At 38.8% G+C, this 16,400-nt stretch overlaps 2 protein-coding genes across 2 annotated transcripts in view; both read left to right on the top strand.

Annotated features, from left to right (window-relative positions):
• The first annotated feature begins 342 nt into the window (after window positions 1-342).
• On the top strand, window positions 343-7,560 carry LOC311097834 (bile salt-activated lipase-like). Its single transcript, XM_084137759.1, has 11 exons — window positions 343-473; window positions 1,862-2,009; window positions 2,144-2,263; window positions 2,544-2,741; window positions 3,900-4,030; window positions 4,336-4,443; window positions 4,722-4,836; window positions 5,055-5,241; window positions 5,657-5,860; window positions 5,948-6,145; window positions 7,292-7,560. The coding sequence occupies exons 1-11, from the start codon at window positions 408-410 to the stop codon at window positions 7,473-7,475; spliced, it is 1,659 nt and encodes a 552-aa protein (XP_083993885.1). The 5' UTR covers window positions 343-407; the 3' UTR covers window positions 7,476-7,560.
• A 2,470-nt stretch (window positions 7,561-10,030) lies between these two features.
• Window positions 10,031-16,400, top strand: part of LOC311097290 (bile salt-activated lipase-like) — a 13,226-nt gene continuing 6,856 nt past the window's right edge. Inside the window, exons 1-7 of the mRNA XM_084136882.1 lie at window positions 10,031-10,166; window positions 13,778-13,925; window positions 14,056-14,175; window positions 14,534-14,731; window positions 15,449-15,579; window positions 15,904-16,011; window positions 16,344-16,400. The exon at window positions 16,344-16,400 is cut by the window's right edge and continues 58 nt beyond it. Of these exons, the coding sequence (XP_083993008.1) occupies window positions 10,101-10,166; window positions 13,778-13,925; window positions 14,056-14,175; window positions 14,534-14,731; window positions 15,449-15,579; window positions 15,904-16,011; window positions 16,344-16,400 (828 nt within the window). The 5' untranslated portion in view covers window positions 10,031-10,100. The remainder of the gene's footprint in view (window positions 10,167-13,777; window positions 13,926-14,055; window positions 14,176-14,533; window positions 14,732-15,448; window positions 15,580-15,903; window positions 16,012-16,343) is intronic.

Raw genomic sequence — 16,400 nt, 5'->3', positions numbered from 1 at the left:
CAAAAATAAATCAACCGTGAGAAATGTTCAATAGAGAAAATAAAAGTGGCAACAAGCCCGTATTGTATTTACCCATTTTGGCAGATGGTGAATAGATTTGTTTATTGCAAAAGTCTTTGTGCAATTATACTGCAAGGTGGCTCAAATGTTTTTATCATTCATAAATGTTTCTCTGAAATGGAAAAGAAAATTTGTTTCTGTCATTAAGATTACACAAAGCTCTAATGAACACACATTTTTCGTGAGAGTTTAACACAACTGCACACATGTTGTCCAGATACTAGAAGGGACTGTGTACTTTTGGGGTAAGATATGGCTTTGGAACACCTGGGAAGAGAGATATGATTTGGCCTGTTTATAAAAGCGGACAGAGTTCCCTTCAGTGCCACACTTGCAGCCACTATCTGATGATGGTGATGCTGGGAGTTTTCATCTCTGTTGCCCTCATCCTGGGGACAACAAATGCAGCTTCTGTAAGTTTTGAAATGAATTCAATTAAAGATTTGTATTTAATAGGTTTATAGTCAATTTGGGGATTTAAAAAGTTCATATCCATATTTCAAAATAAGAAAAACTTTGACTTTTTATACAATGCAGACATGAATTATTATATGCTTGAGAGTTATGTATATGTTTAACTTATTATGCTTTACAGTTAGTGTTGTAGTTTTGTTTAATAATGAAGTTATTGTGAAGTATTATATTAAAGGCACAATATGTAAGATTTTTGGATTAAATATCCCAAAACCACTAGAACAATGTTATATATTTTGTTGACTTGTGTAGGCTACTTACATTATCCCAAATATTTCCAAGAATGTTTAAATCCAGAGAAATAAGTCATTTTAACCAGGACATGGACCGTGTCCATGCGTCACCTACAGTATCAATGACATCACACCCTCGTTACCCTCGATTTCCTGTTTTATTATGTAGAAACCATGGAAACACCAAAGACGCTTTAATATATTATGCGTTTTATTAGACAGGTGAGCAACTGTTTGGATACAATCATCGACAGAAAACTAATCATTGTTACATAGCTCAACACAGTTAGTCTTAATGTTTAAATCTTTTCTTGATTTACCGTCAATTGATTTACCATGTTTTACCATGCCTAATATTGATCTAGCTTACTGCAGTGTGCAACAAGTGTCTCATAGTAGCCGCATAGCAGCAAACGCAGATTTGCATCATAACATAACTTTCAACACACTCAATAATAATATAATAAAACAGTGCTGCATTACCACACATACGCATGACTGGAAAAAGAGGAAGTGGTCATCTGCAGCATAATAAAAGCTCCACTGCTCTCAAGCCGTGTGTCGCGCTTGTCTCTCTTTAGTAATCGCTCCAGTGGCCTCGTACCCTGCTTCATACTACAGTAAAGTTAATAAATCTTTAATACATTAGCTCATCCATGAACGTGATTTCTGCCCAAGTCCCATTGGATTCTTTTCTTCTGGCTGTAGAGGTAAAGACAATGACTCCCATGATTCCGCGAAATCATGGCGTCATCAAGCTATGCCTTTTTTTTAAATAAGCGACCTCTAGCGGCAAAAATTACACATTGTGCCTTTAATAAAGAAGAAATAATACTAAGTCTTATTATGAATCTTTTAATTAAAATTATATCTATTTTAACTTTAATAAGTATCCCCTAAGGAGAAAGTAAAAACTTTTACTTCTCCAAGAGAAATTCTGCATTTGGAATGTAGTTTCACAAGCAAAAGCAAAGGTTTTAGTAGAGAACAAAAATGCAGGAAATCTAAACCTGACACTGTGGCAGGAAGTGGCTAAATGCTCAAAATACTATATGCTGCAATTTCTAGTCAATTTAATTGTGAACATGTTGCAGCTGGGATCTGTGTACACGGAGGGAGGGATGGTACAGGGAAAGAGTCGAAGTGTTGGACTCTTCCGCTATATGGACGTGTTCAAGGGAATTCCTTTCGCTGCTCCACCTGGCAGATTGGCGAAGCCGGTTCCTCACCCAGGCTGGGATGGTGCGTATCCCTGTCTGTCGTCCAAGCTTGTCTAGACCTTTTTAGGCACTGGTTATTAGGCCTAGCTAGGGTCTAAAATGAGTGAGTGAGTGAGTGTATTAACTAGTGTACTCTTGCTGACTCTACCTGCACAGGCGTCCTGAAAGCCACTGAGTACGGAAATAGGTGTATGCAGCTCAATGTTCTCGGTAAAGATGTCCTGGGCACTGAGGACTGTCTCTACCTGAACATCTGGGTCCCTCACGGACGTTCTGGTAACGCAAACCTGTTTTAAATCAAGACAAAAAAAGTATGTTAAAGGAATCATTTACCAAAAAAATGAAAATCCTGTTATCATTTACTCACCCTCATGTCATTCCAAACTTGTATGACTTCCGTGAAACATTTTTGTTCATACAATGAAAGTCAATGGGGTCCAATGTTGTTTTGCAGTGTTTGATGGGAAAACTTTGACAGAATTTTCATTTTTGATGAACTAGCCCTTTGAGAATAACATTTTAACAAATATGTCTGGCTTAAATCTCCTTTTTGCAGTGTCTACCAATTTGCCTGTTATGGTGTGGATCTATGGTGGTGGCTTCCTGGTGGGTGGTGGGATGGGTGCAAACTTCTTGAACAACTACCTTTATGATGGACAGGAGATTGCAGACAGAGGAAATGTCATCGTAGTGACATTCAACTACCGTGTCGGAGCCCTCGGATTCCTCAGCAGTGGAGATGCTGACGCACCTGGTAAATTTCATTTGAATATAAGTTATACAAAAATGATACATCACGGTAGGGAAAAAATATGCAGCCCAAAAGGGGAAAAGATTTCTCGGTGGGAACGCAACTGTTTTGTAAGTGCATACTAACTGTTTTTGGATAGAACGTAAAAGAACGTTTTTTTTATCTCATATTTTTTTCCATCATGTAGAATCCAAAATTACAAAGCCCCTTAAGGGTCATGGTGATAAAAAAATGAAATGGGAGGAAAAATGATTTGTTAATGCTCTTGAGTTCTCTTGCAAAAGTTTTGTGTTAGCCCAGAGAAACTTTGTGTTTGCTTGCAAAACTTTCGAGTTATTGCGAGCGAATTCAAAAAAATTCGGGATAGCATAATTTTTTCACGGCAATTCCCCTTTAGGTGCTTCATTCCTTTGCAAAACTTTTTTGCGAGCGAACGTAAATTTAGTGGAGGAACACCAAAGATTTGTAAAGGAAAGGAGCACCTAAACGGGAATGGCGGTGAAAAAATGATGAACATTTGAGAGAGAATGCAAAAGCATTATAATTTTTCCTCCCATCTCATATTTTTTCATCACTATGTCCATTTAGGGGCTCCGTAGTAAACTTTGCATTGGCTTGCGATACTTTTGCTATCTCTCGCAAATGTATTGTATTCTATGGAGCCCCTAAAGGGACATGGATGTGGAAGGAAATATGAGATGGGAGGAAAAATAATAAGTCAGTGCTTTTGCGTTCTCCCGAGAAATTTTGCATTCGCTCGCAAAACCTTTTGAGCTCTTTGCGAGCGAATGCAAAGTTTCACGGTGGAACGCAAAAGTTTTTGCGAGGGAACGCAAAGTTTCTTTGGGAAACGCAAAGGTTTTGCGAGATAACGCAAAAGCTTTGGCAAATAATTTCCTTCACCATGCCACTTTAGAGGCTCCGTAGCATTCCCTCGAAAAACTTGGAATGCGAAAGGTTCGTGAACAAAAGCAAAGTTTCTTGGGAACACAAATGTTTTGCAAGACAACACAAAAGCATAACTCATTTTTCCCATCACTATGCTCCGTAGACTTGTTGACTTGACTCCACTGTATAGACATTGTATATGTATGCATATGTATGGGTTGATTAATTGATTATAGTATTTAAATGATGATCAGAGCATGTCCCGGTCTATAGGAAACTATGGCCTGTGGGATCAGCACGCCGCTATCGCTTGGGTACACAGGAACATCAGAGCTTTTGGTGGTAATCCAGACAACATCACTATCTTTGGCGAGTCAGCAGGTGGAGCCAGCGTAAACTTCCAGGTGCTACATAAAAAAACAAAAAACAATATTCTGCTTGCAGGTTTATGTATTTTTTGAATACATTTTAATGAGTGTGTGTACATGTGTGGGTCTGGCTATGTTTGCTAGGACGAGGTCATTTTTGAAAATGTCTTCACAATATTGCAAACTGTTGAAGTAGCCCTCATAAATTGGCTAAATAATGTAATCTAATGGCAACAGGTTTGCGTGAGGGCTTGGTTTATTATCGGTATGAAAACCATAAGAGGTCCTTAGTAATAAAGGTTGAAGGTTCTAAGGTCTGTTGTGTGTCCCATCCTGCACAGATTCTTTCCCCTAAAAACAAGGGCCTGATCCGCAGAGCTATCTCACAGAGTGGTGTTGCTCTCTGTCCCTGGGCCGTCAACAGAAATCCACGACAATCTGCTGAGAAGGTGAGCATCGTCTTCATGAATGTCCCACATTGCTGAATACGCAGACCTAGTGCATTGTGTACAGTACTAGCATTTGATATACAGTGGTCCCAAAATCCTCAGGGGTTTGTTTACTCTCATTCCTAACCTTTTGTGAAACACTTTACTGTACACTTGCAAGTGTTTATTAAGTGAAGTCGCCTGTTCTTTTTCATATAGAGACTGGCATTTCAATGATTTTGATCTGTTAATAATTAATGAATAGATATCACAACAAAAATGTGTGTGTGCACCTTTAGATCGCAAAGAAGGTAGGATGTCCCACTGATAGTGGGATGGTGGCTTGTCTGAAGATGACAGATCCAAAGAAAGTTACTCTTGCTGGGAATGTGGAATTCAATACATCTCCAAGTGGTAAGAACATTCAGAGTGGCTGCTTGTGTTTTAGCCCTTTACATGCTTTCTATAGCAATAGTTGATTAAAATTCATTCATCTTTTACTCACTCTCATGTTGTTCCAAACCTGCACAACTAGTCGTTTTTTTACTGGGAATACCAGTGAACAAGTCAGTGTATAAAAGTCATGCAGGTTTGCGCAAAGTCAAAAGATCAAATCTGACTATCTTTTCCAGATCCCATTGTGCACAAACTGTCTCTGTCCCCCGTCATCGATGGTGACTTCATCCCTGACGAGCCTGAAACCCTTTTCCAAAATGCTGCTGACATTGACTACATCGCTGGAGTCAATGACATGGATGGCCACATCTTTGCTACCGTTGATGTCCCCTCTATCAACAATGCTCTGGTGTCCACCCCTGTGTAAGTGTGCTACATCAAAGAGTCATCTGGGATCATTTTGAGAATTTTGAATGACCCCATAAAACCAGAGACAGAGTTTTGTGGCTTTTGTTTATGTATGGTAGCTTATCAATTTAATGCATCCTTCCTGATGCATTAAATTTATTTGATTTTTTTAAATCGTACTGATTCCAAACTTTTAAACGGTAGTACATACAGTATGTTTTACTGTATGAGAATATACACATATAAAAATGCCAATCTTTGTTTTCTGGAAAAACAGTGATGTAAGCTAAAGGCAACTGGCCTTTCAACAAAGGCACAAACCGATGTGTCCTATGCAGAAAAACTGCATCTGTCTAGTCGTTTCATGGGGCCTTTAATAATCCAAACAACAGCATAATAAAAAAAAAAAACTGCTTTTGATTTATAACAGGGCAGATGTCAGGACTCTCTCGATTTCCCTGTCTGAAGCTAGAGGACAAGACGCTGGTGTCGCAACTTATCAGGAGTACACAGTCAATTGGGGTAGTAAGCCTAGTGATAAGGATATTAAGAAAACAATTGTGGACATTGAGACGGACTACATCTTCCTGGTGCCAACCCAAGCGACCCTGTACCTCCACACTGACCATGCCAAGTAAGCTGACTTCATCTTCTTATTTACTGAACTCTAAAGTGTGAACTGAATAGTAGAAACCTTAAAACAACCTTTCTTCTCCATTAGATCTGCACGAACCTACTCCTACCTGTTCACCGAGCCCTCTCGCATACCTGTCTTTCCACTCTGGATGGGTGCCGATCACGCTGATGACCTGCAGTATGTGTTTGGGAAGCCGTTCGAGACTCCTTTGGGCTACTTTCCTCGCCATCGTGACGTCTCCAAATACCTGATTGCCTACTGGACCAATTTTGCTAAAACTGGGTATATAAACACAAAAATACTTACAATATTAAAATACTTCATGTTGTTCCACTTTAATGTGTAGAGGCAACTATAAACATTAAAATATATATAATATAAGAGTACTATAGTACAAGGCTTATCTATAGTTGTGCAATTCCATGGTGCCAATATTGAAAATTGGAGAATGGAGATACTATTATAGTTTTTTTTTTTTTCCCATTTCATTTTAATTTCCATTATAGTTTTAGTAATTTTTACAGAGCCTAAAAAGAATTAGATGAATTAATTTTTGATTAGAAAATTATTTAAAAACTTTTGCGTTCCCCGGAGAAACTTTGCGATCGCTCGCAAAACATTTCTTTTGAAAGTCTCTGCATTCGCTCGCAAAGATTTTGCGTTCTTTCGCTAATCTTTTGCGTTCCCTCACAAAAAAAATTTGTTTTCCCCCGAAAGTTTTAGTTTTCTTTTTTTTAAATGTCTGTATACTTCAGGGGTGTCCAAACCTGCTCCTGGAGGTCCACTGTCCTGTAGAGTTTAGTTCCAACCCCAATTAAACACACCTGAACCAGCTAATCAAAGGCAGAATAAAAAAAACTTCCAGACAGGTGTGTTGAGGCAATTTGATACAGATACAGATACAGATACAGATACAGATACAGATAGCTTTATTAATCCCCAAAGGGCAATTCAGTTTCTACAGTACACCGTCTAGACATACAACCATTCACACAGCCATAGTATGTAGTATATAACAAGGGTAACATGATAGGGTCCGGGTCCAAGGACAGTTTATAAATAAAAAGACATCAAAAGCAGAAGAAAAAAGAGAAGAAAAAAAAGAAAAAAATACAATAAAAAGTAAATAGAGAATGAATTGTACATATCCGTAGCTCCTAAAGTGCATGGAGCTAAACTCTGCAGGACAGCGGCCCTCCAGGAGCAGGTTTGGACATCCCTGGAATAGTTTTTATTAATATTTATTTCATTTTTAGTTTGTTATTTTAATAGATCAAGTTAAACTAAATGAAATACATTTTTTTATATATATTAACATTTGTAAGTAACAAAAATATTGCTTAATTGTTTTAGTTAAGTATTAATAACCCTTGTGCCACTTGTGGTGCATAATGAAAGCTAAAATGTCTCTTTCTCTCTCTCTCACAGTGACCCTAACAAAGGTGAGTCCAGTGTTCCTGTAGCCTGGCCCGAGTTCGCCGGCACTGGCCATAAGTACGTAAACATCAACAACAGTATGAACAAGAACAGTGTGAAGCAGATGTTGAGAACGCGCATGGTTTACTACTGGACTACCGTCTTTTCCAGCTACCCTTCTGTCCAGAAGAGCTGAGCACTGCTAACCTAACTACAGAATCATTTAGCAGTTAATATCATGCTAAGATTCATGCAATAAACAAAATATATGATGATCAAAACCAGTTTTTCTTTATTATTTGCCATGACATCAAAACCAAAAATCAATGTAAAAAACTGAAGTTACAGGCTGATCCAACTTGCATTAAGTTCATTTACAGCAACTCATAATGTAAGTCAGTAGTGTGTATGGCCCCCAGCCTCTATGCACTCACAGCAACGTCTGGGCAAGCTCCTGATGAGATGGCGGATGTTGTCCAGGGGGATCTCCTCCCATACCTGGATCAGGGCATCAGTGAGCTCCTGGGCAGTCTGTGGTGCTACTTGGTGGCTTCGGATGCTCCATAATGTCCCAGAGCTGCTCAATTGGATTTAGATCTGGGGAATGTGACGGCCAGCCAATGGCATCAATGCCTTCGTCATCTAAAAACTGCCTACACACTTTAGCCACATGAGGCCGGGCATTATCATGCACCAGGAGAAACCCAGGGCCCACTGCACCAGCATAAGGTCTGACAATGGCTCTGAGGATTTCATCCCTGTACCTAACAGTGGTAAGGGAACCATTGGCTAGCACATGGTCCCCAGACCATTACTGACCCATCGCCAAACCGGTCTCCCGGTATCTCCTCCATGCTCTTGAAACTGTGCTGGGAGACACACCAAACCCCCTTGCGACGGCACATATGGATGTGCAATCCTGGAGGAGCAGGACTGCCTGTGCAACCTGATTGGGTTGCAGGTAATGCCTTATGCTACAGACAGGGACAAGGACCCTAACAAAACTAAAGACAAATCAGTCAGGAAGAATAAGGAGAGAACAATGGTCTATGGCCACCACCTGCAAAATCATTCACTTTTGAGGGGTTGTCTTGCTGTTGCCTCTCCAGTGCACCTGTTGTCACTTTTCATTTGCACCAAAGCAAGTGAAACTGATTCGCAATCACTTATGCTTCTTAACTGGACAAATTAATATCCCTGAAGTTTAAGTGACTTACTGTGACAATTACGTGTTCCCTTAATTTTTTGGAGCAGTATATAGCACTATATAAATAGAGGTTTGAAGCAAAAGCACCAATAAAGTACCATTAATGTTGTCCATGCAACTTGTGTACTATTTTCAAGTCTTTTAAATTCATACAGTGGCTTTTTATGAGAAAAAGACTGAAATTCAAGTTAACTTTTTTTAGGTGAGCTATTCGTATAATGTTATGTGGTGCATGGATTATAAATGTGCATGCAGATTTTCCAGCAAAATTGGGGTTCAAAGTGAGGTTCACTTGTAATGGCAATTCCTATGAATCCAAAGTTGAGTTTCATTGTCACGCTTAATATCTCCCTCAATTTACAAGTGTGTCTCTGGATGCAACAAATTTATCCCACATACTCCAGCTTAGGGTTGGCACAGGTCGATAAACCTTTAAGCTTTGCAGGCTGTTAAAATCATGCTGAGGTTTCAGTCTTTAGAATGTGTTGCGATTGATCTCTGTGGGAACATACAGTCTTTAATAGTCCTTCAGTGTCCTACTACAAACCTCAGAGGGCGTAAACCCTTGACTCCAGTCTGTGTTGATCTTAGAGTGTGCGTACGCCAAAAAGCCACATCAACGTCTTTGATGTGAAAAAGTGCTTAGCACCACGTCAGGGTCTAAGCAGACGTACACACTTTTCCTTGTGGCAGAGAGTCGGAGTACTGCGGGTATTTGGAAATCTAAGCCATTCTTGCCACTCGCGCCACTCGCCATTCACAACTAAAGCATTTGGATGTTGACTGGTGCTCTTTTATATGTTAACAATTTTTATATGTAGGAACAAATGCTGTTCTTTTTCATCAAAAAGTCCTGAATTTTTTTAATCATGATTTCCACAAACATGTTAATCAGCACAACTGTTTTCAACATTGATAATAATAAGAAATGTTTTTTTGAGCAGCAAATCAGCATATTAGAATGATTTATAAAGTAATGATGCTGAAAATTCAGCTTTGTATCACAGGAGTAAATGGCCTTTATAATATATATTAACATTTACATTGTAATAATATTTTATAATATTTCTTTTTGTAATTTTTGATTAAATAAATGCAGCATTTTTTCCAAGAGACTGCTTTCAAAAACATTTAAAGAATCATACTGACCCTAAACTGTTTTTTGTTGTTGTTTTTTTTAGCCAACATTTTAAGGTGCGTTTTAAAAGAAAGTAAATTTCAAAAACTAAATCAACCCTGAGAAATGTTCAATATATAAAAAAATAATGTGACAACGAACTAGCCCGTATTGCATGCAAAAAAACTGGCAGATGGTGAATAGATTTGTTTATTGCTTTGGTTGACAAAAGTATTTGCCATTATTCTGCAAGGGGGCACAAATGTTTTATCATTCATAAATATGAATTTCTCTATAATGGAAAAAAAAAAGTGTTTCCGTGAGAGTTTAACACAACTGCACACATGTTGTCCAGTTACTAGATGGACTGTGTAATCTAGTATATTTTGGGGGTAAGATATGGCTTTGGAACACCTGGGAAGAGAGATATGATTTGCGTTTGAGTTTATAAAAGCGGACAGAATTCCCTTCAGTGCCACACTTGCAGCCACTATCTGATGATGGCAATGCTGGGAGTTTTCATCTCTGTTGCCCTCATCCTGGGGACAGCAAATGCAGCTTCTGTAAGTTATGATATGCTTAAATGTTATTATGCTTAACAGTTCATTATGTTTATGTATTAGGTAAGGGATAATTGATGACGAATTGAGGTGGTAATGCTCCTCCGTAAGAAAATGTTGTGCTTTTTAATGTTAAATTCATCAATCTGGTGCACTTTTAAGAGCTCCAACCCATATTCAGTGTCCAAATTGAACAAAGAAAAACTGTCAAAACCATGACAGTAATAGCCAGATGTTGTAAAAACAAATGCACTGAAAAATAAAAGAAACTTTCAGAATTAGTTTTGTACTCACTTCTATACTTGAGATATAAGAGATAAACACATGATCTTTTATTTTGACGGAAACTGCATCGAGCTTTTATTTTGGCGGAAAACATGGTTTACAAACGCGTCTCATTACAATTCTAGTAAAATGCGTAATCGTCAAATATGCAGATCTAGAATAATGCGTAACTGGTAATGGGTTCCTACACTTAGCCTAAGTGTTCTAAAGTAGCCTAGTTCTGCTTCTTTCTCTACACTCACTCTCTCTCCTTATCCTCCTCACTATCCTCATCAGCCACTTGAAGGGCCTGTTTCCTTGCGTTTCTTTTTTGACTATTTTGACAGATACACACTGACACTGCACGCTCGCTCAGAGCCCAGAGGGGGAGGTGCTTAAAGATGTGATTGGACCAGCCCAGTGTCAATCAAGAAAAAAAACAATGGGCCGCTGATCTACGTGTTTCATGGGCCGGTCTGTGAGGGAAAAAAAAACCTACGCTGACTTTTTTTGTCCAATGCATAACCCCGGCACAAAGATGATCCCAGCGCCGCCAATTAAGCAAAACAAAACTAAACGAATGGGCCGCCGATGTACGAGTTTTATGAGCCGTAGCCTACTGACAAAAATAAATAAATATAATAATAATATTTTATATATATATATTTCTTTTTTTCTTAAAGTGCCCGGCCTGCCCGATGGCCAGTCCACCCCTGGGTGTGCATTATTTTAGCGGGAAACGCTCTCGTGTGTAGGACTAATTTCTTACACAAATCCCAAACATCTGTTGCTAATTCCAAAACGTAATTTTAACGCTAGTAACAGAGACTTCAGACACTTAAAGGCAGGGTAGGCAGGATTTTTCTAAAAAACTTTTTCCAAAATTTGTTTAAACTGTCTTTATATACCACATAGTTAAAATGTAAGTAGCCTACTCTGAAAAAGAGAGTATAAAAATCGAGTGTCTGTAGTCCTCTCAGGGCTGCAATAAACACAGCTACTTATTCCATTCGGAACGAATTAAATGATTGGCTGGGCGACTGTCACTCTCCCTCGCTACCATGGCTACCACCTCTGCTGCTACAGGAGCTGCCCACATACGCGCACCCGTTTGACTCGAGGAGGGGAAGAGGCACGAAGAGAGGCATGGAAGCTAGGAAGAATCACAATTATGGCAGAGAAAGAGCAGTCAAAATCCCAGTACCTGCATATACAGTCAGCGAAGGCAAACAAGGCAAAAAAAGGAACTAGTAAGGTAGAAAGGTAGGCTACTTGTCACCGGTGTAACGTTAGTCCTCATCAGAGCCAACAGTGCTTTCATCGTGGAAGCTCTTACATGCAAAACATCGTATATGTTATGAATCTTACACGAAATTCACCTTCATCACAGTGTAACTGATGGTCATGGGAAAACGTGTATCAATGCAACCTGTTTTTAGCTTTGCCTTATGTTACTAGCTCGTTACCGAATCAAACTCAATATATTTTAAACTTTACCAGTATCGATATGCTAGCTTGATAGTGAGTACTAACAGCCATGTTAGTTGTTTATATTCATAATGATAAAGTTAGGTATGTTATTGCATGTGATTCTGACATGACATCACTACATGCACTGCGTTCCTCTCCGCTCGGCGCTGGCAAACGGAGTATGGGGTCTCTGCGGAACAAAAGTGGGCGTTTCTAAATTTGTGGGTGTTTTCAAACTAGTAGGTGTTTATAAATCATGCAATGAAAATGATGCCCTTCACCTGACCCCACCCCTAAACCCTACCCTCTCTGTGACGTGGGCAAATCAGGTAACACGGTGGAAAACGCCCCTCTGTTTATGGCCTCGCCCACTGATCTGGTAACTCCTATTACTGTCTGCAGAGACCTATACTTGGGCAAACGCGTCCTCCAGCTGAGCGGTCGGCATCACGCGTTCATGTGTTTTGGGGGCGTGGCTTTGGAAGGAGCCCAGAAGGGAGGGGGTGGGATTGAATGGAATAAGTAGCTGTGTTTATTGCAGCCCTGAGAGGACTACAGACACACGATTTTTATACTCTCTTTTTCAGAGTACTTACATTTTAATTATGTATTGGTATATAAAGACAGTTTAAACAAATTTGGGAAAAAGTTTTTTACCCTGCCTTTAATGCAGTAATGAGAGAGAGAGAGAGAGAGAGAGAGAGAGAGAGAGAGAGAGAGAGAGAGAGTAGTCTAGTCTTTTTTAATTACCTGAATCTGTCTCTCAGTGGTCGTCAAAAGTGTTCGGCAGCAGAAACACCATGTTGCTTTTAAGTTGTTAAACTATTTTATTGATAAAATCGTCAAAGCAGTGCTGACAACACGTTTATCAGCGAGTGTGTATCCTTACTGTAGCCTATGTGTGTGCTTTTGAGTGGGAGAGAGAGCGGGAGAAAGATAGTATGCGCTTCCCGTAACGTTACATAATAAAATGTAATACATTTTTTGTCGCAAAAAACAAAAACAAAAAAACATGGAAATATTTTTTTGTTTTTTTATCCTATTGTTTACCATATTTATTTGCTTGCTCAGTGTCATTGTGGGATTTGGTTATTTTGCTGTTGTAGGCTGTCAGGACCTTTTGAAATAACTGAAATCATTTGGCGAAGTGATATGGAACTGTAATGCGGTCAAGACCTGCCTGGAACTACTTTAGCCTTGCGTTTCCCTAAAAATTGCACACCTTAGAACAGCCCCATAGTATAATTTAGTTTAATTATGAAGTTATTATGAAGTATTATATTAATAAAGAAGAAATAATCAAGTCTGTTAATTAAGATTGTATATATTTTAACTTTAATATGTAGCCCCATAAGGGGACATGATAAAAAACTTTTCCCAGAGAAATTCTGCACAAATTTCACAAACAAACGCAAAAATTTTAGTAGAGACCAAAAAAAAGCACTGAAATATAATTTTTCCTTCCTTCTCATATTTTCCCCCATTATCAATTAAAATAGATATAAATATATATAATTTTAATGAATTGACTTGATTATTTGTTCTTATATAACTTTACATTATGAATACATTATTAAGCTAAACGAATAAACGTACATTAACATAATGAAGTGTTAAGCATAATAATATGTTAAACATAAATATAACTCTTAAGCATAATATAATGTAACGCAATATTATCAATAATAAAAAATATATGATCCTATCACATTTATTTTAACCTGGTATTTTAAATAAAAATCTAAACCTGATACTATAGAAAAGTATTTTGTATTTTATGGTTTTCCTGCAAAAAAAATTACATACAATGTGGCTAAAATGCTCAAAATAGTATGCTATGCTGCAATTTCTAACCAAATTTAATTGTGAACATGTTGCAGCTGGGATCTGTGTACACGGAGGGAGGGATGGTACAGGGAAATAGTCATAGTGTTGGACTCTTCCGCTATATGGACGTGTTCAAGGGAATTCCTTTCGCTGCTCCACCTGGCAGATTGGCGAAGCCGGTTCCTCACCCAGGCTGGGATGGTGCGTATCCCTGTCTGTCGTGCAAGCTTGTCTAGACCTTTTTAGGCACTGATTATTAGGCCTAGCTAGGGTCTAAAATGAGTGAGTGAGTGTATTAACTAGTGTACTCTTGCTGACTCTACCTGCACAGGCGTCCTGAAAGCCACTGAGTACGGAAATAGGTGTATGCAGCTCAATGTTCTCGGTAAAGATGTCCTGGGCACTGAGGACTGTCTCTACCTGAACATCTGGGTCCCTCACGGACGTTCTGGTAACGCAAACCTGTTTTAAATCAAGACAAAAAAATTATGTTAAAGGGATCATTTACTAAAAAAATGAAAATGCTGTGATCATTTACTCACCCTCATGTCATTCCAAACTTGTATGACTTGCGCAAAACATTTTTGTCCATACAATGAAAGTCAATGGGGTCCAATGTTATTTTGACAGTGTTTGATGGGAACATTTTGACAGAATTTTAATTTTTGATGAACTAGAGAACAACATTTTAACAAATATGTAGTCATATTTGAGTGAACTAGCCCTTTAAGAATAACATTTTAAGTTACAAATATGTAGTCAAATGTATAAAGTTATCCTGTCTGGCTTGAAACCTAATTTTTTTGCAGTGTCTACCAATTTGCCTGTTATGGTGTGGATCTATGGTGGTGGCTTCCTGGTGGGTGGTGGGATGGGTGCAAACTTCTTGAACAACTACCTTTATGATGGACAGGAGATTGCAGACAGAGGAAATGTCATCGTGGTGACGTTCAACTACCGTGTCGGAGCCCTCGGATTCCTCAGCAGTGGAGATGCTGACGCACCTGGTAAATTTCATTTGAATATAAGTCGTACAAATATGATACGGTAGGGAAAAAATGCAGCCCAAAGGGGAACAAATTCCCTAAGGGTAAAAAAACTTCAATGCTTTTGCAAGCCAACGCAGATTTTTGGGGGGAACAAATTATTATTATTGTTTTTACTGTATGCAAAGTGCAACTGATCCAGGATAACAATATATTTTTCCAAGCAGCAAAGGCTAGGATGTCAAATAATCGTCTAGTGAATCTGTTTGGCAAAAGTATATTTGGAAGACCTAAAATCAAAGACAAGGGGTCCAACTGTAACTCTACTCCAAACATTCCACTCATATATTGAACAACTTTTGACCAGTAAATCCTAATTACAGAGCAATCCCAAATGCAATGAATATAGTATCCCACTTCCACCTTACATTTTAGACATAATGCAGAATTGCTTGTGTCAAATTTACTTCTAAGGAACGGTGTGATGTGCATTCTATGTGCAATCCTGAGCTGAATAGATCTGGCCCTGTTGCAAACAGAGATCTTATTCGCCTGACTCCAGACCGGCTCCCAATCCTCCTCTGTTATAGTCAATTGTAACTCACCCTCCCATAATCTTAGGAGGTCTTACGTGTTCGCCACTTCACTTCATATAAGCAAAGGCTGTTATAAAAGCAAGAGATCTGCTTACAATTATTTGTGATCTTGATGATGATCAGAGCATGTCCTGGTCTATAGGAAACTATGGCCTGTGGGATCAGCACGCCGCTATCGCTTGGGTACACAGGAACATCAGAGCTTTTGGTGGTAATCCAGACAACATCACTATCTTTGGCGAGTCAGCAGGTGGAGCCAGCGTAAACTTCCAGGTGCTACATAAAAAAACAAAAAAACATTCTGCTTGCAGGTTTATGTATTACGTTTAAATGAGTGGGTGTACATGTGCTACTAGTCTGGCTATGTTTGCTAGGACGAGGTCATTTTTGAAAATGTCTTCACAATAATGCAAACTGTTGAAGTAGCCCTTGTTATGTGAAGTGCTACTGATTTGGCTAAATAATGTTTTCACTTTAAATCTAATGGCAACAGGTTTGTGTGAGGGCTTGGTTTATTATTGGTATGAAAACCATAAGAGGTCCTTGGTAATAAAGGTTGAAGGTTCTAAGGTCTGTTGTGTGTCCCATCCTGCACAGATTCTTTCCCCTAAAAACAAGGGCCTGATCCGCAGAGCTATCTCACAGAGTGGTGTTGCTCTCTGTCCCTGGGCCGTCAACAGAAATCCACGACAATCTGCTGAGAAGGTGAGCATCGTCTTCATGAATGTCCCACAAAACTGTTATAAAACAGATCTAGTGCATTGTGTACAGTACTAGCATTTGATATACAGTGGTTCCAAAATCCTCAGGGGTTTGTTTACTCTCATTCCTAACCTTTTGCGAAACACTTTACTGTACACTTGCAAGTGTTTACTTAGTGAAGTCGCTTGTTCTGTTTCACATACAGACTCGCATTTCAATGATTTTTGTCAGTTAATAATTAATGAATAGATATTACAACTTGGTTTATTTCTAAAGGTACAATTATTTCTTCAAAACTATATGGGTAAAAAAAAAATGTGTGTGTGCACCTTTAGATCGCAAAGAAGGTAGGATGTCCCACTGATAGTGGGATGGTGGCTTGTCTGAAGATG

Source organism: Abramis brama, assembly GCF_963993115.1.
Source record: "Abramis brama genome assembly, chromosome: 15".
In the NCBI taxonomy this organism is placed as follows: domain Eukaryota; kingdom Metazoa; phylum Chordata; class Actinopteri; order Cypriniformes; family Leuciscidae; genus Abramis; species Abramis brama.
The sequence above is the reverse complement of the archived record's forward strand: the minus strand, read 5'-3'. Positions and strand labels throughout refer to the sequence as shown.

What these genes read in the sequence shown, in the direction of transcription:
- LOC311097834 (XM_084137759.1), top strand. Translation starts at nt 408, where the DNA reads ATGATGGTGATGCTGGGAGTTTTCATCTCTGTTGCCCTCATCCTGGGG. An exon ending in GGACAACAAATGCAGCTTCT is followed by an intron (nt 474 to 1,861) that starts GTAAGTTTTGAA and finishes AACATGTTGCAG; the next exon opens with CTGGGATCTGTGTACACGGA. An exon ending in ATTCAATACATCTCCAAGTG is followed by an intron (nt 4,837 to 5,054) that starts GTAAGAACATTC and finishes TATCTTTTCCAG; the next exon opens with ATCCCATTGTGCACAAACTG.